This window comes from Planococcus citri, chromosome 4 (assembly GCF_950023065.1).
Source record: "Planococcus citri chromosome 4, ihPlaCitr1.1, whole genome shotgun sequence".
NCBI classification, from domain to species: domain Eukaryota; kingdom Metazoa; phylum Arthropoda; class Insecta; order Hemiptera; family Pseudococcidae; genus Planococcus; species Planococcus citri.
In genome coordinates, this window is record NC_088680.1 from 24,116,746 (window position 1) to 24,144,051 (window position 27,306).

General features: G+C 33.4%; 1 protein-coding gene across 1 annotated transcript in view; it reads right to left on the bottom strand.

Annotated features, from left to right (window-relative positions):
• LOC135845344 (uncharacterized) overlaps positions 1-27,306 on the bottom strand; it is a 426,634-nt gene that overhangs the window by 11,710 nt on the left and 387,618 nt on the right. The window contains exon 5 of the mRNA XM_065363834.1: positions 533-556. Within this exon, the coding sequence (XP_065219906.1) occupies positions 533-556 (24 nt within the window). The remainder of the gene's footprint in view (positions 1-532; positions 557-27,306) is intronic.

Consider the following 27,306-nt stretch of genomic DNA (forward strand, 5'->3'; position numbering starts at 1 on the left):
TTTTGAATCAAGTTCTGGGGAGAGAAATTTTACCACTCCACATGTTCATCCAGTTCTCAATTTTTGCAAAATTTCGGAAAAACATCGATTTTTATAATTCGAAGTGACCATTTATTTTTTTAATTTTACCCCTCAGTGCCTCCCTATACCTTTATAGGTAGGTATATAAATCGAAAAAATAAGTGAGCTAAAAAACTTTTTTGAGTCGTTTGAGAACGATTCTCTGAGTCTCTTAATTTTTATCAGAAAAGCATCTGATGGATTCTCTGATATTTTTTCCTAAAAAAAAACGAACTTTTAAGAAAAAGAGCTATTTTTCAAGTAAGTAAATAAACAGGAATAAAAATATTCTCTACAGTAGCTGTTCACAATACCATTACAACGACACCATTTAGGTATCATTTTTCTACACCAAATTCTACAATATACCCGAGACCCCTTCTTCATCTACTTTACTATATTCTACATCATCTACCGCGTCTCCTTTTTTTTTTCTTCAAAAAAACACCATAATATGTTGAAATTCACTTACTGCTTGAAAGACTTTCCGTATTTCCTGCAACAGAAAAAGAAAAACGAAAACACGTTAGTATTCTCAATGAACTCGATACAACAGACTTCATTTCTATTCACCTTATGAACTTGAAAATTGCAAATTCGTCGCTTTTACGGGTGATTCATTACAAATTAATCACATTTTGACGATCCCCGCCATTATTTACGTGCCATCGTGTGCACACTCGTTGTATAAAACGTAAACTACACCGGCGAAATACCTTCACTGAAATAAAACTTATCTTGTGGAAATTCGTACGTGAGTGGAATATTGACAAAATCCCCTGTCTGTTCAACTTTTGCATATACAGCGTGCTGCTCCTCGTGTAGCAGGTAACTTTTCCCTTATTTTTTCTCTGGCAGGGGGAGGGGGAGAAGGAGTGAAGATACCTTTTTTTTCACCGTTTGTGTAGTTTACTGTGTACAACCTTGTGACGTATAATGTATTTTTAATTAATGTCGTTTCGCGTTTTCGCGAAATTAAAAGTATAAATTTTTATAAGAATTAATTAAGATATTCTGGAGGAAAATTTCCAGAACGTTCAATTTCACATTCCCATATTTTTTCCAATTGAGATAGAGCCATAATTTTCAGTGAGTCGACAGAAAAAATTATGACGTAAAAAATGTAATAATTTTTAAAAGGGATAGGTACACTCAGTTCTCAATTCTCATTTTCTGAATTCAAAGCCAGCTCATACACAGGAAAAAAATTGAAAATTTTTCTTGTTTTACGAAAATTTTACAATTTGCTTACAATTTGTGAAGGTAATCGCAAGTTATCAACACGTTGCCTCGAAATGAACGACTTTTTTTTTTATAGTTTTCTGCACAATGTCAACTTTTTTAAAATTTTATATTTTATTACCTACTGTCGAAAGCACAAGTGAAAAAATTTAGCGGTGGAAAGTTTAACATTGCTTTCACGTGGATTACGTCAATGTCAACGATAATGAGTCAGTTGGCATACGAATTTGGCAATTATTTTTAATGTTTTTTCAAAGATATGGCATTATCTGTTCATATAATGTCTTCGTGTCGAACAGTTTTAAGTGATAACTGACCGTGAATTGTTTTTTTTTTTATTACATCCGCCCTGTGGTTTTTAAAAAAATAAAAGAAAATAATTGACAGTAAATGTAAGATAAAAATTTTCGTTACTTTAACACCTTGGCATTTTTTTCCAACTGATTGACTCTGAAATATTTTTACTATTCAATTAACTAACATTCTTGCAACTTTAAATCCTGAGGTACTTTCCTCAAAATGTATCATTTTCATTCACAGTGATTATAATGTTTATACCTACGTACTCTGACTCCCGAACATTAAAAATTACAGCAGTAATGTTTCAAAATATTCCCATGAAGTTGAAAAACCATGTATTGAAACGACTTTTTTTCACTTTTTATTTATTTATGGGTTATGGGGTATTTAGCTCCATTCCTCTCCAGGCATTCTCTTCGAACCCAATATGTGAATGTATTTTGAGCTGAGAGTCGGTCCATAATTCGAGTCCCGTTGACCTTTGAAAACTTGAAAACTTGGTTGAATTCTCAAAAAGATGTCAGACTTATAAAATCTGAAAAAGTTATTTTATTTTCGATATTTCGAGTTTCATTTGTTACGAGATTTTCCCAATAATTTTTGAAAAGATCAATCATATTTTGTGATCACAATCTAAAATAAAGCCTTGGTTGATGAGAAAAATGTCAATTTTTGAAGAAAAAAAAACAATTTTAAGTAGGTAATTTTGTTTAATTGTTTCCAAATGAAAACGAAGTTGGAAAGATTGGTCGAATAATTCGCATAATCGAAATCTAAAATCAAAAAAATCTACTTCATCGATTAAAAAAAGAGGTTGGAAAATTTTTTTTTGAGAAGAAAAAAACGTTGGCCAATAATATTATTGTCAAACAAAAACGAAGATGAAACAGATCGAACGATACAAAAAAAATTTTGAACTTGATCAATCACGTGAGATCGATAACCAAAATAAATCGATTTTTGATCAAATGGTATATTTTTAAGGCTAAAATTGATTTTTCATTTCGAACATGCGATCGATCGTATGAGGTCAAAAATCAAAAAAGAATCGATTTTTGGGGCTCGACCAATCGATTTTTGAGTGTAAAATCAATTTTTGAATGTAAAATTGAGTTTTCTTTTCGAACATGATCGATTATACTCGTACGAGATCGTCAAAATCGCAAATGAATCGATTTTCGATGGAGATCAATTTTTGATTCGGAAGTATAAACTTGAAAAAAAAAACACTGAATCCTTGAAATAATTTCAAACTCCGATTCTAGCAGAAAAAAATGCCTTCATTCAGAGAAGACTTTCAAGTTTTCTGTTTTTTTTTTCGTTTTTGTTTTTTTCAATATTTGGCGATGGAGAGCAATACATATCTATCCCAAAAATTTCATTTCTGGATTCAAAATCCATTTTTAAAACCTGTTATTAATTGCTAGAATGTGAATCACCGTTTTGCTCATTCACTTTTGATTCTGAATCACGTTGTTTTTAAAAATACCACCACCCAGAAAATAGATTAAGTAATTCACAGATGCCCTGCTACGTCTCAACTGTACCAATTCTGATTCAAATTCATAATAACCTTACTCTGAAAATTTTAGCTGTGTAAAAAATCGACCACGAAATTTCACAGGCAAATACTTATTCTATTTGTTTCTTATCTGCATTGTAAAACCTGCATACGTCAAGTAAAGAAAATGAAACGTAAAAAAACGAAAAGAAAACCACATAAATGATAAAAAAATTTATGTCTGATGTCACTTTGAGAAAGAAAAAAAAAACATTGGGTATTTACTAGACAGTTTTTTGAAAGAACTCAAGCCTATTTTGCTCACCTCTGATAAAATTTAATCTGACAACATTGTGGTTAAAAGATGTGGAACCGAGCATTTTAAATTTTCAAATCAATTTATGCAATGTTTGTGTTATTTTAAAAATTGAAAAGGGTAAAATCAAAATATTTTTAAAATTTTGTTCATAATCATTCGCGTCAAAATTCCTCAAATTTTTGGATGTTTTTCAATTTCCTTGGATTCTGGTTTCAGTCAGTCGTGGAGTGAAATCCGAAATATTTTACTCGCAAGCGAAATCATTGCCTTAGTATGACCTAGAAGTTCCCTACTGTCAGCATAAGTAATTTATTCTTTTTCAATAACGTCACCAATACCTACTTCAAGTCGGTAAAATTGTCTTGGAAAATTTACCATGGCAATTAGTTTACTTTTTGAAAAAGATAGTTGATCTACTTCAAACGTAAATTTTTAAAGGATGGTATAGTAAAAAAGCAGAACGATAACAGTTCGAAAACATGACCAGTTACGTTCCTACCTATACGTACATCTTTATAGCTTTTCGCATAAAAAATCTAAAAATAAAAGTGGAAGGGATTTGAAATATAACGTGGAAATGTTTCAGAAGTTGTTTCAACCTTCATAATTTTAAAATTATGATATACCTACTTTGAATAAAGTTTGAAAAGAACCTACAGAGAGAGTTCAATAAGCGTTACTTTTCGGAAGAATTTTTTCGATACATAGAGCGGGCAAATAGCGGTTTTAAAAAGGAAAAAATTGGCACATCAATTTTTTCTTCGGGAATGTGTTCGGATGGACCCTCTGAACCACCAAAAAAAAGCCGACTCTCCTATCCCTGGAGGAAAATTTTTTAGGGGGCTGAAACCGGTTCTGATTCACGTTTTTTGCGTTTTACTCCGTAAATATTAGGTTTTTGAGAAAAACTACCATGACGAAAAATGTTCCCCTTTGAATTCTCGACAATTTGATGCTACACTCGATACCCTTTGCTCAAGGGGGGTGTCCAAAAAAAGGGGTGGAAAAAGTAGGTGTTTCAAAAAAGGTCAGTCCAATAAATTAATCAAAATTACCACTTAAAATCATTCGTTTTGGCTCAAATTTTTTTTACAAAATCTACTCACCCAACTACTAATAAAACTATCATTGGTTTGTCTTCAACCCTCCTCGGGGGTTCGTGAGGGTTGCTTGATTTTTCAAGTAACACATTACTGAATCATATATTTGAAAAAGAAATCTGGACGTGCGATATATCGAATAGTATGTTTTCGAGGTCGCTGAATACGAATATGTACTCATTTTTTGCATACAACCCCTCAAAGCCCCTCTGTGCCCCAAAATGGGGGTCAAAATTTTGAAAAATCGTGAAAAGTCGAGTGATATATCGAATGGTACGTTTTCGAGGTCGCCGAGTGCGAATATGAACTTATTTTTTGGGTCCCACCCCCCAATGTTCCCCTGTGCCCCAAAATGAGGGTGAAAATTTTGAAAAATCGTGAAAAGTCGAGTGATATATCGAATTGCATGTTTTAAAAGTCGCTGAGCACGAATATGGCCTTATTTTTTGGGCCCAACCCCGCACAGCTCCCAACTGCCCCAAAAAAAAGCCAAAATTTTGAAAAAATGTGAAAAGTCGAGTGACATATTGAATGGTATGTTTTCGAAATCGCTGAGTACGAATATGAACTTATTTTTTGCCTACAGCCCCTCAAAGCTCTTCTGTGCCCCAAAATGAGGGTCAAAATTTTGAAAACTCGTGAAAAGTCGACTGATATATCGAATGGTATGTTTTTTTTAAAAAAACACGAACTACGAACTACTAATTTTCGATGTTTTCTTCCATCAAAAAAAAAATGATTTCATTTTGTTTTCGATTGGTAGCCAATACAGTAGACTCCTGATTATCCGACCTAATCGGGGGTGTAAGGTGGGTCGGATATCAAAAAAGTCGGATAATCCAAAATTGATGTTTTAAGCCTTAAAAATGAAGTGCATAACCTTGAGACGACAAGCTTTCATTCAGAAAATCAAGTTTTTGCTCAAAGCAGGAACAAAGAATCGAAAAAATAACTAATAAACAAAAATAACGTACTTTTGTACATAAAAGACAATGAAATACTGACTCAAATTATAATTTTTTGAGATAAGTTGGATCGATTTCAAGGAAAATAACACCGTTAGAATACAAAATGCTGAATCCTGCATTATTATTTACACTCCAAAATCAAAAATTAGATGTTTTTTGGATTATCCGACCTTGGTGGGTCGGATAATGCGAAAAGTAAGTCGGATAAATTCGTACCAGATAACCTGAAAGTCGGATAATTGGGAGTCTACTGTAAAAAATGAAATCGAAAACTTTACAGGAAAACAATCGAAATGAAAACACTGAGATAGACAAGAAGATTGACATCTTGCCTACTAAAGACATTGAGGATAATTTTGTGGCGTTAGTAGGACGTTTGAATAGTAAAATGAGTGAAATAATAAAAATGAGTCTGTAGTCGTAATCAGCGATCTTGAAAACATACTATTCGACGTATTACACGTTTTTTGGTGACTTTTCGAAATTTTATCCTATTTAGGGGGCGTAAGGGGATTTTGAGGGATCGTAAGTAGAGCAGGAAAAAAGTGCATATTCCAGTTCAGTGTCTCGAAAACATACAAATCGATATATCACTCGACTATTCGCGATTTTTCAAAATTTTGACCTTCATTTTGAGGCACAGAGGGGCTTTGAGGGACTGTAGGCAAAAAATAAGTTCATATTCGTGCTCAGCGACTTTTAAAACATGCAATTCGATATATCACTCGACTTTTCACGATTTTTCAAAATTTTCACCCTCATTTTGGGGCACAGGGGAACATTGGGGGGTGGGACCCAAAAAATAAGTTCATATTCGCACTCGGCGACCTCGAAAACGTACCATTCGATATATCACTCGACTTTTCACGATTTTTCAAAATTTTGACCCCCATTTTGGGGCACAGAGGGGCTTTGAGGGGTTGTATGCAAAAAATGAGTACATATTCGTATTCAGCGACCTCGAAAACATACTATTCGATATATCGCACGTCCAGATTTCTTTTTCAAATATATGATTCAGTAATGTGTTACTTGAAAAATCAAGCAACCCTCACGAACCCCCGAGGAGGGTTGAAGACAAACCAATGATAGTTTTATTAGTAGTTGGGTGAGTAGATTTTGTAAAAAAAATTTGAGCCAAAACGAATGATTTTAAGTGGTAATTTTGATTAATTTATTGGACTGACCTTTTTTGAAACACCTACTTTTTCCACCCCTTTTTTTGGACACCCCCCTTGAGCAAAGGGTATCGAGTGTAGCATCAAATTGTCGAGAATTCAAAGGGGAACATTTTTCGTCATGGTAGTTTTTCTCAAAAACCTAATATTTACGGAGTAAAACGCAAAAAACGTGAATCAGAACCGGTTTCAGCCCCCTAAAAAATTTTCCTCCAGGGATAGGAGAGTCGGCTTTTTTTTGGTGGTTCAGAGGGTCCATCCGAACACATTCCCGAAGAAAAAATTGATGTGCCAATTTTTTCCTTTTTGCCACTGCTTTTTTACGTTATTTTCCCGCTCTATTACTTTTTCATCAAAAATAACCCAAAGCGTAAATTGTTCTCTAAAATATCCTAAATTAAAGCATCACTCTGTCATCGCTTTATCATTCATTAAAATAATGTCCTACTTTTCTACAAAAATTGAGAAAAAGTATCATCTTTCTTATAACAATTGCCTGAAAAGTCATGGTTTCATTTTTCAAAAAGTTGGCAAAAGTTTCAAGTTTTAGGCAAAATTGCGAATTAGGCTACCTACTTATCACTTTTTTTTAGCAGAAGTCGCTGAAAAATTCCAAAAAGACTCGTTTCTTTCCTACAGTTGAAATGGAACTAACACATCGGATTGGATCTAATACCACATGACTGAAAATTTCAAACTTTCACTTAACTTTGACCGGGAACTTTTTTAAGCTTTCTTCAAAATTGCGAATGTGTCAAAATGTATTTTATGGCAAGCTTTTTCTAAGTAGACTATGAGTACTCTAAATATTGGTTCGGTACTGGAGAATACTTAAATAAAATACTTACTTGACACAATTTTAGAAATATTCCAAGATTTTCGAGTCAAAAATGCAGTTAGGAATTTCCTTAAAACGGATTCTAATATTGTCAAGAACTCACAAAAAAATTAAACCCCTCAGATTTATGAGCCTTTTGGACTGAAGAAAAAAAATTTAACAAAACCTTGACAAAATTTTAGAAATATTCCAAAATTATTGAGTCAAATATGCAATTGAGAATTTCCTCAAAACCGATTCTAATTTTCTCAAGGACTCACAAAAAAAATTCAACCCCTCAGTTGAAAAATCTAAACTCCTACATACAACAGTAGAGATTTTCCCAAATAGTCCAAAACTTGCATAAGTTGATGAAAAAGTGAGATGCTAGATATAACCACTCCAGAACTTAAAAAAATGAAACCATGGTTCAAGGATTAATTTTGATACCCAATGTGCTAAAAATAGCACTTGTTCATGTGTACATCAACACCGTTGTTTTTCTGTTTTGAGCTTTTGAAAAACTTTTTAAAGCTCCCTTCAGAGACTTTTCAACTTTTGATAAAAAACATCACAACTAAAGTTTAAAGGCTATTTTCAAATTAAAATATTATTGAGTAGTAGAGAATACTGATTGTATGAAGCTTTTTCATCTTTTTTAAGCTTTAGGATTTCATTTAAGCTTTCTTCAAAACTGCGAATGTGTCAAAATGCATTTTATGGCAAGCTTTTTCTAAGTAGACTATGAGTACTCTAAATATTGGTTCGGTACTGGAGAATACTAATTTTTTATGTCATATCTGAAGCTTTCTAAAAAATTTTCAGCTTTAAGCTTTCTTCAAAATTTCACGAATATGGTCAAAAAGTACATATTTTTTGGCAAGCTCGATATAGGTAGACTATACATACTTTAAAATATTCATTGGGCACTGGAGTATTCTAATTTTTACATTATATCTGAAGCTTTTTGAACTTTTTTCAGCTTTAAGCTTCCTTCAGAATTTTGCGAATATGGTCAAAAAGTATTTTTTGGGGAGCTTTTTTTAGGGAGACTATACATACTTAAAATATTCATTGGACACTGGAGAATTTTAATTGTTCTTATGAAGTATGACGCTTTTTAAACTTTTTAAAGCTTTAAGCTCCTCCATGACTCACCCCACAACCTCACCAAAAAAATGACTCCAGTTTCGAACTCTATGACCTCGAAAACATATCAATCGACATATCACACGATAATATAAGGAACATTTGACATTTGAGCTTTTAAACTTTTTTCAAAACTTTACGAATATGGTCAAAAAGTATTTTTGGCAAGCACATTCTAGATAGGCCATACATACATTAAATAGTTATTCAGTACAGAAAAATTCTAATTGTTTATGTCATGTATAACATTTTTTGAACTTTTTCAAGCTTTGAACTTTTTCCAAAATTTCACAAATATGGTCAAAAAACGTTTTTTGGCAAGCACTTTCTAGGTAGACTATACGTACTTGCGCGTATACATCGACACAGTCATTTATACTGCATTGAACTTTTTGAGCTTTTTAAAGATTTTCAAAGCTTTAATCAGAACTTTCCGAAGTTTTGATACCACAACCCCACCAAAAAAATGACTCCAGATTCGAATTGTACGACCTCGAAAACATATCAATCGACATATTACACAATAATATAAGGAAAATTTGACATTTGAGCTTTTTTGAGCTTTAAGCTTTTTTTAAAACTTTACGAATATGGCCAAAAAATATTTTTTGGCAAGCACTTTCTAGGTAGACCTCTTACGTAATTTAAAATGTTTATTGGATATTGAAGAATTCTAATTGTTTATGTCATGTACAAAGCTTTTTCAACTTTTTCGAGCTTTAGGCTTTCTATAAAACTTAACAAATATGGTCAAAAAGTATTTTTTGGCAAGCTCTTTCTAGGTGGACCATACGTACTTTCGCGTATACATCGTCACGCTTGTTTATACTGTATCAATTTTTGAGATTTTTGAAGCTTTTGAAAGCTTTTTTCAAAACTTTTTGGACTTTTGACCAAAACCTGCACATCTACGGGTCAAAAGCTTTTTTTTGAGACATCGTCGAACAAAATCGGTTCGGCGGTTCTTCCAAATGAACGATCACAAAAAAACCACCTTGCTATTAATATATAGATTATTGAGCTTTTTTGAGCTTTAAGGCATAACTTTTTTGTAAACTTTTTTTTGACATTGCACTTCTTTCAATGCTGTTTCAAGGTATAATAGACGCACTTCTCTGTATATGTCGAATGCTGTATGTATAGGCTAAAATCAATGGTTAAAATCAATTATTGAGCTTTTTTGAGCTTTAAGGCACAACTTTTTTGTGAACTTATTTCTTTGATATTAGACTTCTTTCGATGCTCTTTCAAGGTATAATATACGTACTTCTCTGTATACATTAAATGCGCTAGATACAGGCTAAAATCAATTATTGAGCTTTTTTGAGCTTTAAGGCGCAACTTTTTGTAAACTTTTTTCTTCGACATTAGACTTCTTTCGATGCTCTTTCAAGGTATAATATACGTACTACTATGTATATGTCGAATGCACTACGTAAAGGCTAAAATCAATTAATGAGCTTTTTTGAGCTTTTTTGAGCTTTTTGAGCTTTCTGGCGCAACTTTTCGAACTTTCAATAAAAGCCTGCACATGTACGGGTCAAAAGCTTTTTTTTCAGACATCACCCAGCAAAATCGGTTCAGACGTTCCTGAGATCTCAGAGTCAAAAGAATTATTGAGCTTTTTTGAGCTTTAAGGCGCAGCTTTTTTGTAAACTTTTTTCTTCGACATTAGACTTCTTTCGATGCTCTTTCAAGGTATAATATACGTACTACTATGTATACGTCAAATGCGCTACGTAAAGGCTAAAATCAATTATTGAGCTTTTTTGAGCTGTTCGGCGAAACTTTTCGAACTTTCAATGAAAACCTGCACATCTACGGGTCAAAAGCTTTTTTTTGAGACATCACCCAGCAAAATCGGTTCAGCCGTTCCTGAGATCTCAGAGTCAAAAGAATCCGGTCATAATTTTAATATATAGATATTTTTAAAATTTCAGTTGGATCCATTTTTTAATATCTCTGGATTTCAACTCCAGTAAAACGATTCCTATGAAGAAATAGAATGATGTATTTTTACGCCAAATTTATAATAATATGTACCTATTTATTCTAAGAATATACCTACCTGTGTAATTACTTACACATACGTAGGTACCCTAATATTATCAATTATCACGTTCATGATTAACATAATTACCTATAGGTACGATTACTACATAAGTACGGTTTAGATTATATGAATAAAATGATCATAAATATGTTATTCAAAGTTGTTTGCTCACCATGATTTCTTTCGAATTTAATACCAACCCAGGCCGCAAGAGCATGTCTTAAAACCCTCGTGCTCAAAATTTATTATGCTGGAAGTCATTTTTGGTTTGTGGTGAATTTTTGAAAATTGTAATAAAAAAAACTGTTTTAAGGGCGATTTTCAAACATTTGTAATTCATACCAAAACATGAATTTAAGAGCAAAATGAGCCAATGTGAATAATCCTTTCGATTAAACTAACTCACATCTACATAACAACTGCCAGATTTGAGCCATTCTGGAGCCTTCGATGATACATTAAAATTTTCTCCAGAAATTTTAAATCGCTCTGAAATGTCAAAAATTAACTTGGGCACTAGTGGTTCACATCGATATTTTCGATACACGATCAGAGCAGTTACATCGATAAAGCTATACCAATTGAAATTCTGTACGGTAATGATTCTGACCACAGAAGCCGACGTGACGGAGCTGAGTGACGGTTATTTCAGAAAACATTCGTCATTGGATTTTAACCAGAAACCAACTTTTTAGAAAAAGTCCCCAAAAAATGACACCTATTTTTATGATTTTAGGGTAGTTGTCACAATGTCACATACCTACTTAAAATTTTTTGAAGAAACATTTTAATTCAATTCAAGTTTACTTGATAAAGACTCTTCTTAGAATGTTTTGAACCATTATTCCTCTCACGTTCATCGAACTTGAAAATTGGACTTTGCAACATGATTGTAATTAGAATTTGGCCCAGAAACTGACAATTTGATTTTTTCGCCAATTTATTCAATTTTCGACCTAAAAATCTGTAATGAAATGACCTCAAGATTCCTTTTATAAGCATAATTTCATTTCATTCAAGAACTTGATCAATGCTCGAGGTATCCAGTAAAACTGTTTAAAAAATTTTACAACACGAACTGTTTTAGTTTTTAAACTACCAAGTTGAATACCAGGTAAACTTTAAATGCACATAGTGTAATAACAAGTCGTACAAACCATAGCTGATGTCACATAATACAGCCTATAAATTTCGTTTTTCATGTGCCATTTATGACATTTTAACATGATGCAGAAATGTATGTAACATAGATTTGCCAATGAAAAAGGCCTATGCTCATGTTACATTAATGTCATAAGAAAAACGAAATTTATATGCTCTATTATGTGACATGTGGCAGGGCACATTTATGGCAAGTACTTGGCACCGTCGGATTGGCCTTCAATGTTATCAAATCACGATGCTTTGAAAAGGTATAAATACAGCTGAGGCAGAGAGTTCAATATACAGTATTTTTGCGAGTTAGTAATTGCGAGGTGGCAAATCATAGAAATGGGCCCGAAATTGGAAAAAAGGGCCCGAAGTAAAATAGTTCATGGTTCATGTGACACATCGTTTGACAATGTTTTCTAGGGTGCTGTGTACAAAAATGCGCTCCATTTTTGTCAAAATCCTCTTCATTTCTCTCATTGAGGCAAAACATGGATGGAAAGCTTGAAAACAGCGTACCCGCTACCTACCTACGTTAATTTGAGCAAGATTTTTGAAATTTCCTTTGTAAATTTTTCACAAGAAAATTATAATCGGCTCGAGCTTTTGAAATTTTATAATCCAAGAGGCACAAAAAGTTATTTTTTGATAAGTGAAATTGGATTTTTCTGGATTAAAATTTTTATACTTATGTCAGATTTAAATAGAAACTTATCAAAAATTTCAATTTTAAGAAAGAAAGCGGACTGATCCGAGCAAAGGGAGGGCGAAACCTTTTGAAATTTTCTGTACTTTAAAGGTATCTAACGACAAACATTATTTTTGAGGAGTAAATTTGATTTTTCTCATAGATTTAATACTTTTTACTTTTCAAATTTGGGTGTAAGTTTTTCAGATATTACAAGTTTAGAAAAGGAATGCGAAGTGACCCGAGCGAAGGGATGAGGACAGAAATTTTGGAAATTTTTCAATCCAAGAGGTTAAAAAAAAACGTTATTTTGACATAAGAAATAAATTTTTCTGGACTTAAATGCTTTTCAGAAATGTCAAATCCGAGCACAGCTAAAGCAAAAGCTTTCGAAAGTTCATAATTTAGGAAGTAAAACAACATTCTTGATGCGAGATTAATTTTCTACCTTCATATGACAAAAATTGAATAAATATTTTGCCAAGTACATAAGATAATCTAAAAAGAAAAAAAAAGACAAAGATGCAGACTTTTTGAAAATTTGAAATTCCGATAATCATGATTTACTCGTATAAGTAATTGAAAACGATTCGATTTGAATTGATTTAAAGCGTTACTCAATTTTTTCAACATTCCGATGCATTTTTTTCTTCAAAAATTGAAAGTGGTACCATATTTCCAGGGATCAGGTATTTATGAGTTCATAATAAGACCATTAATTTGATTAAAATTGATAGGGGAGGGGGAAAACGCAATCTGTATGTTTTGCGTTACTTTATTGAAATACTGAAAGAAACATAGAAGAAGAGGTTATAGATAGGTATTTTGACATTCATATTAGGTAACATTTTAAAAAACTTTCAATAGGTACGTATAGTGAAAATTTGTAAGAATTTGATCATCTGTTCAAATTATAATGGTTACCTACACTACACACTGGTACATGAATATGTAATTATGTATGTACTACAATAATCTTATTGTGGCGCTACAACTTCATAATAATTATGATGATTAACTTACGTTCATTATTCAAGATTTTTCCTGCGGGCTTATATTTTATTTATTTTTTTTTTCAAATTTATCATCCGAAGATTAAGGAAGAAGAAAGCGTTTCAAAAAATCACACGATTCTCAAGTAGGCGGAATGACAAAAAAATGCAACTTTTTATTCAAAAAATCTATCCAATGTTCTTACAATATTATAGATTTGTGTTTTGAAAGTTGAACTGCCTGCGTGGACCATCACTGTAGTCTGTAACCCAACAATAAGTGAACTTTCACTCGTAGTTATACTTATTTTAAAATTTATTAAAAAAAGTAGGTGAATGCGAAAAATTGTCAAAAAATAAATTTTTGAATTTTACACAAAATTACAAGGAATAGGTTGGTACTTAAGTTTTTAAATTTTCTCAAAGAACAAAATTCGAAATTAGGTGTTCAATTAATTCCATATCCTGCATTTCCGACTAAAAAGCAACTTCTTCGTACAAGTCAAATGTTATCAGAATCCCAGCTTCTCTAAGTTGTTTTTTTTCACTTTACTCCAATGCTCAAGATACAAGTATTTTACAATGTTCACTCCAATTCAAAAATGTTTTCCTCTTTTTTTAATCATGTGAGTAGGTGTTTCTGAATTTTCTTGAAGACCAGCTTTTATCTTATTTATGGCATAACGTAAGAGGTAAAATTACATCATCTATTCATCTTCTTAAAATACCTATCCCTAAAGAAAGATAAATAGGAAAAAATGTGATTTTTATTAAATCTTTTTATGCGTTTTTTTCAACTCACATTCATAAATGTTGGTAAAAAAAATCACTATACCTGTCTATGTATATTTTTGTTGAATTTTTTTAAATTTTGGCAGCTGTGATAAAAACCACGCAGGCATCTTTTTTACTAGGTACCTCTATATTTGATCCAAATTCATTATTCAAGGAATTGTTATCTAAAAAATACTAGTTTAAGAAACTGATGTTTTAATTTAGGTAATGGTTAAAATCGTAAGTCATTGATCTAGCTATTGTTGCACTTCTTCAATTCATAGGTACTCAGTGCTGTTGATACTTTTCATTTTTGATTCACGTTATTTTTGAAGATATTGCTTAAAAATAATTACCTAGCTCGACTTGAAATGTTGTTTGTTGATTTTAAATTCATTAAAAATATTGGAAAGATAAAATAAATTTAATTGCCAGTACACAAGTTTAAAAATAATACTGATCTAATCAACTAGGTACGTACGTATACGGTATATGTACCTACGTTATAAACTGATACCTAATTACCTACTTTAGGCTGAAAGCGAGTTAATATTTTCTGCACGAATTTCTCGCGTTTTAGTTGGCAAATATTATCGATGAAAAAATGAAGAAGAAATAAGAGATATGTAGGGTAGATGTAGGATATTTATTCAGTAAAGTATCTAATGCATATTAAAGGTTTGAATGACTGAAATTTTTAACTGGTTTTTAAAAAAATTCGTGAGTAGGTACCAATGAATTAATATCTATTTTGTTTTTTTATTCTTTGAAAATTTTAGATCGGACCAATACTTGGAGGCTTACTCAGGAAGACGCTCATTCCACTATTAGTGACACTGTTGGGGAAAATTTTGGATCCTATCTTAAAGTTACTGTCGCCTTTGGTGGTTCCCGAATTAAAGCTACTGGAGCCACTTCAGAAGCCATTGGATGGTGTATTAAATAAAGTAACAGGGCTCCTGAGCGGCTGAACCAGTGATCGCCCACGATTCTCTCTGGGCATCGTCGAATATATTTTTAATCATTTACGTAGGTACTTTTGAATCTTGCATAAGACTTATTTAAATGCATAGGTTATCATAATCTAATGTAGTGTAGAAAATATACGCTAATAAAGATTGCATTTTCATCATTCGTTCGTCATTTTTACGATGGAGACAAAAAAACAGCACTCGATGTCCTGATCGGTTAAACATGTTGATTAGGATGGATCTCTCAAAAAAAAAGTGGAAGAATTTTGACCAAATTCAGCAGAGACTATCATTTTCATTCAAAAGCTTCTCAGAAAAATTTGTAGCTCCGAAGGTATCCTCGGAGGAAGAAATGGACCCTCAAAGAGAAGGCATTTTCGATAAAATCGTGTTTTTCGCTCTTGTCGTTACCTACCCAAAATGTTTTAGGAAAAAAAGTTAGCTAGCCAAAACTTATGAAATTTTTTCGATTTTTTAAGGTTGGCATAAATGGTCAAAAAATTGGCACTACTGCGTTTCAAAATATTTCCCTAATTTCAGGAATGATATCTTTCAATATTTCAGCATAATCATTGCGAAATATCTACGAAGAAAAAGTTTTCAAAACACGAATTTACTCAAAAATGAGCAATTTGCAAATTTCCAACCACTCGGTAAAACCTTGAAAGTGAGCTTGGATTTCGACGGCAATAGCATAGATCGACGCAAATTTGGGACTTGGCCATATTTCCCAAAACAGGTTGAATAGCGACAAGAGTGAAAAAACCACGATTTTCCGAAAATTCCCGCTCTTTGCGGCTTATATCTCCGCTCAAGGGGCGTATTGGGCACTAAAATTTTTAATGACCAACTTTTAACTCGAAATGAGGGTCTTTGCTGAATATGGTCAAAATCCTGCTCATTTTTTTGAGGGAGTATGACGATCCAATCTATTAAACAAATCGATATCTACGTACAAAAAATTTTCATTGACATCTTTTCCCCTCAACTTTCTTTATTTTCAACCTGATTGGAAATTTACTCAAGTAAAAATTCCATACTCTCAATTTTTAAATAAAACGTCAAGCTAAACAACTGCAAGAACCAGCGTAAAAATTGCGATGGTATATGGGATAAAGAATAAAACACAAAACATGATAACTCCTCGCGAACATGTCGAATTTAATCATGTTCATACGTTTCCTCCTAAAATTTGAAAAATTTTTCCAACTTTCATTTAGTTAATCGCCAATTGTTCGAAAATGATTCGATTCGATTGTAAACAGATCAATTGCTGTACAAATGTTTCAAAAAAAGTGAATCCATTCGTTCGTAAAAAATTTTTATTTAAAGAAAAGTCGGTCTTCTAACGCTGAATGCGTGAGTGTTTTTTTCACAGTGATTTTCCATTGACCTTATCTCAGAGTATTGATAACTTTGAACCTTGAAAAATAAATAAATTGAAATAAAGGTAGGGCGTAAGAATACGTAAGGTACTTATATAAATGTGCATGTTTGATGCGAAAGAGTATTACCTACTTAGTCGTTTTTGAGAACTTCAGTTGTGCATTGACTTGACAAATCAAATTCCTACGTAAAAAGTATGAATAAGTTCGTTGTTTTTTGGATCTCGTTGGTCTCACTTTTGTGTGTTAATGTTGTCCAAGTTCATGCATGGGGTCCATCAGGACCAATATTATGTGTATTGGAATCAGCAATTGTTTTTTTGCGGGTGATATTGAAGATACTTGAGGCGGTATCGAAGTGAGTAATAGCTACGGTACTGTTACGAAGAGAATTTACAAAAAAAATACCGTTATCGACTTTGGCAATAACTAGACAAAATTAGCTTATGTAGGGAAAAAATTTATTGAAATTGCTGAGGCAACAAAACAAAACTGGAGCTCGCATCGCATGATTTAACGGTACATCGTGCATACGAGTATGGAAGGGAAAAAAATCGTATTTGGCAATAGAGAAAATAAACCACTGTTGATTATTATTCACTTTTCGGCCTGATTAACAACATCGAATTAAAAATACGCGAATAATCGTTCCATATCTCGTTGATAAGAGCTATTGTGTTAATTTTCGTTAGATCTTTTTGTATTAAATTTTTCGTAGATTATTATGCTCAAATTGAATTAAAAAACGTAAAATCAAAGCTCGGATTGTGTTAATTTCGTTTTTCCGAGGAGAACTTGAGACTTGAATTGTGCTACTTAATATTGTTGTTTTGAGAAAAAGTTCAAAAGGTAAATTTTATTGATCGAATTATATGGTGAATCAACACAGAATCAAATTGTGATTATCTACGAATCAATCCAACAGATCACTGGATCAATTTTGGTTATTATCATCCTCGCAAAAGGTTCGAGATCCTCTGAATATTTAAGGGGATAGTTGTCATTTGCTATTCAAGGGAAGTTTGGTTGACTGTTGCATTTCAAAGAATTGTCTGAAGATTGGTGATTGATTTCGTTTCGAAGATTGTTTGGAGATTGGTAATCGGTTAAATTCAAAGATCGTTGGTTCAAAGGTCCAGATCCCCCCCTACAGTACCTAAATTCATGATAACATTTTCTTTCTTTCTTTTTTTTTTTTTTTTTTGATTACTCCCATAAGAATTTCAGAATTATACTTAGGTAAGTCAAGTATTCACAATTAGTATTGAATATTATAATTATTTGAGTTGATTTTGCGCTGCAATGTTTGGAAATCACCATATTTTTGTATCTACTTAATGTACCTGTGCTTCTCAATACTTTCGCAAAAGGTTAGGTACAGTTTTGATTTAAAAGTGACTAAATACCTACTTTGAATGAAAAAAGTAAGTGAGGTCGAAGGAAAAACTTTCGAAAATGTATAAAATCTAAGAATGAAAATAAAATTTTTCTGCCCTTGACATTTTTAAAACTTCGAACAGGTCATTTTTTAGATATCTCCAGTAAAATCGATGCAATCTGCTTCATACATATTAAGAAAATTTTCAACGAGCCGAGTCTTCCTAAATTTTTAAATCACCAAATTCGGAATTTTAAATTCATGAAATTGATCGACTTCAACATTTGTCAAATTTTTTTGAATTCGATAAACTTTTTAACTCTTTTCAAAACATATGGACATTAATTCAAAATTTTAGCAAAATGTTGTCAAAATTATAAGGTTAACCGACTTTTATAGCCAATTATTCATTTTTAAATGAGAAATTTCACTCAAGTTGCCCAAATTAAATACAAAATTGTCCAGCTTTTCAAAATCAGGTAAGTAAGTAAGTTAGTATGCTCTTCATATAAAATCCTCATTTATTATATTTCCCTAGAATTATATGGACATCAATTTAGCAATGGCCCTAAGTCTCCGTCAGGCTGATCCTCATCCGCCAAGGCAGCCGGATAGGGTGCTAAGAATACGCGGAGTTAAAACAAGGCGGAACAACATCAACGTCGCAACCTGGAATGTACGAACTTTGTATAAAATTGGACAACTTGCTAGTGTAATTAAAGAAGCCAGGAGATTGCAAATCGACGTGTTAGGAGTAAGTGAGACCCGATGGACTGGAAACGGTAGATACCGGGTAGATGAGAATTATGAAATGATCTTCGCTGGGAAAGACACACACGAACAAGGTGTGGGTATATTAATACATACCAGAATCAGCGATAAAATCAGTGCCATAATTCCAAAATCAGAGAGGATACTACTCGTGAGATTGGAGGTCAAGCCAAAACCAATGGTGATAATTCAAGTTTATGCGCCAACAGCGGAAAGCAGTACAGCAGAAATCAACAACTTCTACAACGACCTAGAAGAAGTGATGAGATGCTCGAAAAACAATGATGTTGTGTTTTTGATGGGAGACTTCAATGCCAAAGTTGGGAAGGATCATGGCAGCCAAGTTGCAGGGAGATACGCACTTGGAGAGCAGAATGAAAGAGGTGAAATGCTCGTAGAGTTTGCTGAAAGACACGATCTAGTAATATGCAATACCTGGTTCAAGCAGCATGAAAGAAGATTATACACTTGGGTCAGTCCTGGAGATCGAGTCAGAAACCAGATAGACTATATACTTGTAAAAAGAAGATTCAGGAACACAGTGAAGAACTGTCACACATATCCTGGTGCTGACTGCAACTCTGACCACAAACTACTGGCTGCAAAATGCCAGCTAGTCTTGAAGAGCCAGAAGAAGAGCAAAGAACAATACCAACAACTTGACATTGCAAAAATCAAATCAAAAGAAGTTCAAAAGAAATTCCAAGAAGAACTGGAAAAGCAAAAGGAAGACAGGTTGGAAGAAGAACAAGGTATCGAGGAAAAGTGGCAAACATGGAAGCGAAAGGTTAAAACAGCAGCAGAAAAGTCTATTCCATTCAAAGGAAGAAGAAAACACAAACCATGGATGACTCAAGAGATACTGGATCTGATGGAAGAACGAAGACAAGCAAACAGACCAAGTAATGAATACACAGTGATAAATAATCAGATCATGGGAATGTGCAGAATGGCCAAAAACAAGTGGTATGAGGAGAAGTGTCAAGAAATAGAAGATCTGGAGAAAAGGCACAACTCTAGAGAAATGCATACCAAAGTGAAGCAGATGATGGCCACCCACAAGAAAAGGAGAAGTGGAATAGCATATATGCGAGGAAAAGACGGAAAGTACTGTGTTACCAATCAAGAAACTGAAGAGGTCTGGATCAGCTATATACAAGAACTGTATGGAGATGATACACGTCCGGCTCAATTTGCAGTTTCATCCACAGAAGAGGCACCACAAATTGAAATGTGGGAGCTGAGGAATGCTGTGAAGCGAGCCAGAAACCACAAAGCAGTGGGAGAAGATCTCATACCAGCAGACTTGATCAAACATTTAACACCAGAGTATGAAAAGGAGCTGCTGAAGATAATAAACAAAATATACGATGAAGGCACTCTGCCTAAGGACTTCAAAGCAGTAAATTTTGTACCAATACCAAAAAAGAACAACTCGCAAAAATGCTCTGAATATAGAACCATCGCACTGATGAGCCACGCACTGAAGCTACTACTCTCCATCATAAATGCCAGAATTGAAAAGAAGATAGATGAAAATCTAAGTGAAACACAATATGGCTTTGTAGCAAAAAAAGGGACGAGAGATGCAATTGCCCTGCTGAAAGTGATCATTCAAAGAGCACTGAATGCAAATAGGGAAATCATTGCTTGCTTCGTCGATTATGAAAAAGCATTTGATCGTGTCAACCATGAGAAGATGTTGGAGATCCTGGAAAAATACAATATCGATAACAAAGACCTGCAAATAATCAAGAACCTGTACTGGGAGCAAAGCGCTAACATCAAGATTGGAACTGAGTACTCGGAGAACGGATGTGGAATAAAGAGAGGTGTGAGGCAAGGATGCCCCCTCTCACCCAGGTTGTTCAACGTGTACGCAGAAGAAATAATGAGAGAAGCGCGAATCGAACGAATGGGATTCAAGATCAACGGCAAGAGAATAAATGAAATAAGTTATGCAGACGACAAAGTGATCCTTGCTGAGACAGAGGCGCAGATGCAGAAAATGATCAACCAAATCAACAGTGCTGGATTAAAATATGGAATGAAAATAAATGCAGGCAAGACCAAGGTGATGAGATTTACGAAAGGAGATGATAAAGAGGTCAAAATCAACATCGGATCACAAGAAATTGAAAATGTAAAGCAATTCAGGTACCTTGGAGCACTGATAAACAACGATGCTAGAGATCATAAAGAAATCAAATCACGGATTGGAATGGCAAAGACTGCTTTCAACAACCTTGCCAATGTGCTGGGAAATCGAACGATGAGTATTGATCTGAGGAAGAGAATTATGCGATGCTACGTATGGACCGTTCTGAAGTATTCCTGCGAAACATGGACCATGAGTGCAGAATGCGAGAAGAAAGTATCCGCTTTTGAGATGTGGTGCTATCGAAGGCTACTACGGATCTCATGGAAGGACTTCGTTACCAACAAGGAAGTACTAGCAAGAATAGGAGAGGAGCGGAAAGTCGTAGTTGAAGACATCAAAAACAGAAAGCTAAAGTATTTAGCTCATAAAATACGAGAAAACGGTATTTTCATGCTAGCGGTACAGGGGAAAATCCAAGGAAGATCGACGAGAGGGAGGAAACGATCGGAACTGTTAACAACAAACTCACCGGCCAACTCCCCCTGCAAGACCCTGAAAGAAACAATTAGATACGCTAGATACCGGCTAATATAGATGGACATATACGCTATCTCCTGTAAAGGAGCGCGACTACGACGACGACGATGGTATTTTGAACTTTGATGCATACGCACAGTTTCAAAGATTCGCTTGTTAGGGATTGACATCAGTTTCTGATTCTAACTAATTCATCTACCTATACTTATTGGGGATCATGTTATGAAATTTCGAAGCTTTTGAACGTGATATATTTATGTAGGTAGGTAATTCGAGACTAATCAAAAAATATTTTCCACATTTCAGATCGTTCGGAATCAGTTCTTAAACAATACGTGCAGTGAGCATGTGTCCCGTCTCGCGAGTCACGACATCATAAATTTAGTTTTCAAATAATGAATAGATACTTACCTAATCAATATTGACTTATTTAGTTGTCTAAATCTAAAGTTACAGATTTTATAAATTTAGATAAACAGTTACATACAGCTCAATATAAGTATACTGATAGTAATTAGCATAAATAATGAAATTACACGATTAATATCTAACTATTTTTGTGCAGCCAATAAAATATGTACTTATTATACTTTAGCCTACATTTTATCTAGCTGATCCGTACCTACTAATTCACAGCTCGTTCGAAAATTCGCTCATCTACTCGCACTTAATATACGTACGCGACAAAATATCAATCCAAATAAATTGTAGGTAAACAATCACGCTGAAAAATTTACAGCACATAACTTATGAGCAGGCAAATAGCGGTTTTAAAAAGTAAAAAATTGACACATACATTTTTTCTTCGGGAATGTGTTCAGATGAACCCCCTGAGCTACCAAAAAAACCCCGAACCTCCTAACCCAGGAGCTAATTTTTTAGGGGGCTAAAACCGGTTCCGATTTACGTTTTTTGCGATTTACTCCAAAAATATTAGGTTTACGAGAAAAACTGAAAATTCAAGTTTCAAAAATCTACTGGAGGCCCTAAGAACTTTCATAAAGTTGTTGGTGGCCATAAAATGACTCAAACCCACCAGAAGTAGACTTAATAGCGTGTTTAAATTGGATTGCAGCGTAAATTTCCGCTTTTCAACTTCATTTGATGAAATTTTGAGGGAATTTCAAGTTTCAAAAATGTGCTGGAGGCTCCAGAATTGCTCAAAAGTCAAAACGGTTTGAAATAGTTTCCAATCGATTTGGCAGGTCGAAAATAGGATATGTCCCAAATTCCAGCTTTACATCTCAATTTGACAAAATTTTGATTTTTTTTTCTCATTCTTGGCCTAAATTTGATTTTTTTAAATTTACCAAAAATTGAAAAATATATTTTAACTGAATTGGTCACGCTTATAGGAAATTTGACGTAGAATAATTTTAATTCAATTACTTTTTTTCCTCCGACCCTTCATTTCGGCGATGTAGCCGAAAAACGTAGATTGACAAAGGTTAATGACCTCTTGCGGAGGTAGCCGGCAAGTTACAGGGTGCAACTTTTGATGGGTTGTTTTAGAGGCAGATCTGAACAAATAATGTGAAATTCAGCTTTCCCCCAATTTTTTCGAGGTTCGACTAAAAATTTTGCTAAAATGACCGGACTAATTTCAGCTTGATCCATTTTTTGGAATCTTTGGACTTAAACTGTAGTGAGATGATTTCTATGAAGAAATAAAATGACGTATTTTTGCACTGAACTTATAATATTTTATTCTATCCACAATACCTACCTATGCACTTATGCAGTATGCAGTCACTTACACATAACCACCAATCATAATCTTATCAATTACTTATCACGTTCATGATTAACCTAATTATTTATACGTAGGTACGATCACTAAGTAATATATTTTCAAAATTGTTTGCTCACCATATCTCTTTCAAATTTAATTTAATTTCGTCGGATCGACATAAAAAAACATAACTTGGATTTTGATCAAATTCATAGAGGTTGTTCACTCCGAGTTAAAAGTCTCCCATGAAGGATTTCGGCATCATATGAAGGGGCAGAGCTAAATGTGCTCAAAGTGAGGTAATTCATGAAAAAGAAACTCCTTTTTGCAATTTTACCTCATTGAACATTGCGTAGGAAAACTGACACATCCCTAAAAAGATGAAATTTGAGCTTGTGCATCATCCTGATCCATTATAGAGATAAAAATCCAAGGTAATTTTTTTTGGTGGGAATTGAGGATTGAAAGGTAGCAGATCATTGAGAGAAGAATTTGGGAATTTCAACAATTTTCAAAAGTCAATACGTACGTACTTGGATTTTTTTTCATATTTCAAAACATTGCAGAAGTGTTTACTTTCATACGCGAGGAATCGAGGATATCCTATAAAAAAACTTGATTGCAAAATATAATTTTAGTGGATAAAATAAATTAATATTTTTAACCAATTAGATCATTCAATAAGTAAGTATGATTTTTTTATCATTGCAGCCATTTTTAATTGTAGTGAAAAAATTCTTAAATTTTTTTTGCATTTTTGAAGAAATCCGAAAATACGAGTAGTATATTTCATTTGAAAAAACAAGATGATCGAGAGGTCAAAATGCGATTATAGTAATCCAGCAAAACCACCTGAAAAAATCTGTCATCGCTATTTTTTCATTTTAGAATTTCCAAACTATTCAATCCAGGATATAAATAAAAATATAAGTTTGTCGAAATTCAGATATAAGTAACTATTTGTACATCAGAAAAGAGAAAAGAAGCTGGATTCGGGGAAATGACACAGAATAAAAAGAAAGCAGTTGTGAAAAAACCTTTCCGACGAAAGATGATTTTCGAGAAATAAAATTACTAACAGATGCGAAAGTATAGAGGTCAAAAGCCAATCCAAAGTTTACTCGAGCAGTTCAAATTTCGCACTTGGAATAATTTTTCAAAATTTTTGAAAGTTTTGGCGATATTTACAAAAATGCACGATTTTGTCTTTTCACATTTCAATTTTCATATTTTTGTAACCTTGAAATGAATTCATTGGTACGAAAGTTCCACAAAATCACGTTAAAAAGTTGAAAAAAAAACGTTCATTTTGTTTTGAAGACCGGAAACACTTTAGATAAAATATATTGCTTTGCGCAAATTTTGTGTAGGTTTCTACCCATTTATGTACTTAAGTACTTTCAAGACAGAATATTCCGAGCAGGAAATTTTTTCACTCCTTGTCGTTTCACTATCTATGTAGGTATTTAAAAATATCAGATATATATTCAAACAGAATTGACGGGTGGAAAACTAGGGTTACTTTTTGGCAGTTTGTCCCCCCCCCCCTTCATAGGCTACCTACTTACAAAGATTCTTAAAAAAACGTAGTTCCCTATTCGGAATTGGATATTTATCATAAAAAGATGTAGGTACGTACATTGGAGTGAATCGTAAAAAAAAAATTAACGACATCACTCAAATTCAGTGAGGATCTTTATTTTGAGTTGGAAATCATCCAAAAAATTTTAGCTTCGGAGGATAGCCTGAAGTGCAAATAGAGACATTCAAAGAGGGAGGAAGAATTTCCCAATTTCATAGGATGCTTTTAAAAAACATAAATTTTTTCTTTTTCTTAATTTCAAAAAGGAATCATTAGTAAAGAGTCCCTGCTCCATTTTGTGCTGCCGGTCTGAATTCGTTCCTCGAGATGGAGGAAGTACGAGGAAGTACAATGATGCAAAACTTGTTCTTCAAATTCGCGGCCAAGTCATAGGACTTTTCGTCGGTTTGGCGACTAAAAAGGTAGCATTTTTCACCGATATATGACCAAACCCTCGCTTAACCAAAAAAGAAAAGAAAAAAGTTCGCGATAAACCCTTCGAGAAATTTGCCATTCGCGCGAATTTTACCATTTTCTGAGAATTCCCCAATAATGGTTTTCTATTTTTATACACGAACAAGTGTCAAAGCAAAAGTGATAAGATTTAATATTCTTAGAGACTTTCCTTTGGAAAATCGTATATTCAAAAGTACTTTAGATTATCACGAGAGTTATAAAAATTATCAGCTTTGGAGCCTTTAAAAATAGCAGGCATACCTATAAAATACCTACTAGTTACTCAAGAAGTGCTCTGATTCAGTTATTTTTCCCCCGTCGCTCGTATTTTTCACATCAAGAAGCAGAAGTACATACATCAAGTATGAGGAATTTCAAAAATTGTGTCATTTTGTTCGGATTTGTGTTTGCGGCCGCCGTTATTCATCATGGCAATGCGAAGGGACGCTTCAATAATATTCCAATAGCACTGCCTAAAGACCTATTAAATCCTTTTGAATATGTAGTGCAGCATTCGTGCTTTCCAGGACGCCGCTTCGTGAAGTTTCTTTTCGGCGTCATAGCAAAGACCGTGAGTACTTTTATACGCACTTGAATTATTCAAATTGGAAAAGGTTTTTGGAAATATTTATAAAAATGTTTTCAAAAATACCTATGCAATTCAAGCTTAAAAAATTTTGGAATAAACAGCACTATGGTAAGACGTTTAATAGATTAATATTCAGCATTGAAAATGTGTCCTGAATTACCTAGGCTATTTCTGAACTATAGCGATTCGGATTACATTTTAATGTACATCAAGATTAATTTTATTTTGAAAATTTCAGTTTGATCCATTTTTTAAATGGTTTGGACTTCGGCTCTAACAAGATGATTCCTATGAAGACATAGAATGATGAATTTTTGCACCGAACCTAATATTTATTCTATATCTATAATATGCAATTATTTAGCTACACAATACACATATCCACCTAGGTATACCTACCATAATTTCAATGATCATGTTTATGATTACCTAACATAATTAATTAATTATATACGACTAGGCACAGTCTCCACAAACATCAAGGTTCTTAAAATAAAACCAATTCCACGCTTGGTAAATAAAATAAATATTTTTGAAAGTTGTTGTTCAATATGATTTCTTATAAATTTAATTCAATTTCGTCACTTTCTCACAATGAATAGAATAAAAGAATACTGTCAACCCCCCCCCCCCCCTAGTTTCGGACACTAGGTTTTTGATCGATAAAAACAAAATCAAAAGGATAAATTGAACAATTTTCTACCAGAAAATCTACCTACAAGAAATATATTCCCGGTTTTCATTTTTTCACTGTTTACTTTTCATTCGTTGAAAAGATGTGTTCGAAATTAGGGAGTTTGACAGTACCTACTTCATATTTGTTTCTACGCTAGGTACTTCTCAATTAAACATTCATAAAAGTGCCTAAGAGCAAAATCGAACACACTTTTTGAAAAATTTCAAAATATACTTAGCCACTTTCCCAATAGGGTAAATCGCCAAAAAAACGACGGATTTTGACCAAACTCAGCGGAGACTTTCATTTTGAGTTGAAAATTACCCATAAAATTTTGTTTCTACAGTGGTGCCCCTGGAAGAGAGATTTGGACCCTCAAAGAGGAAACATTTTTGAAAAACTCGTGATATTTTTGCTCCTGTCGCTACATAACTTGTTTTAGGGGAAATTGTGTAGTCTCAATTAAAAGTATTTGAGATTCTGCCTCGATCTATGCTATTACCGTTCAAATCCAAAACCACTTTTAGAGTTCTACTGAGCGGTTAAAAATTTGTAAATCGGATATTTTCGGATAAACTCGTTTTTTGAAAATTTTTTCTTGGCAAATATTTCGCATTAACTATGTCAAAATATTGCAAAATATCATACCTGAAACTAGAGAGATATTTTGAAACGCAGTGGTGTCATTTTTTCAATCATTTTTGCCAATTTCAATAAATCGAAAAACACCTAGCCAAAATCTTATGAAATTTTTTCGAAAATGCTACCTATTATTATCCTTAGCTTCAAGTGTTTACATTTGAGTGAAAATTCAACACTCAATAGGGTTATCGGCATT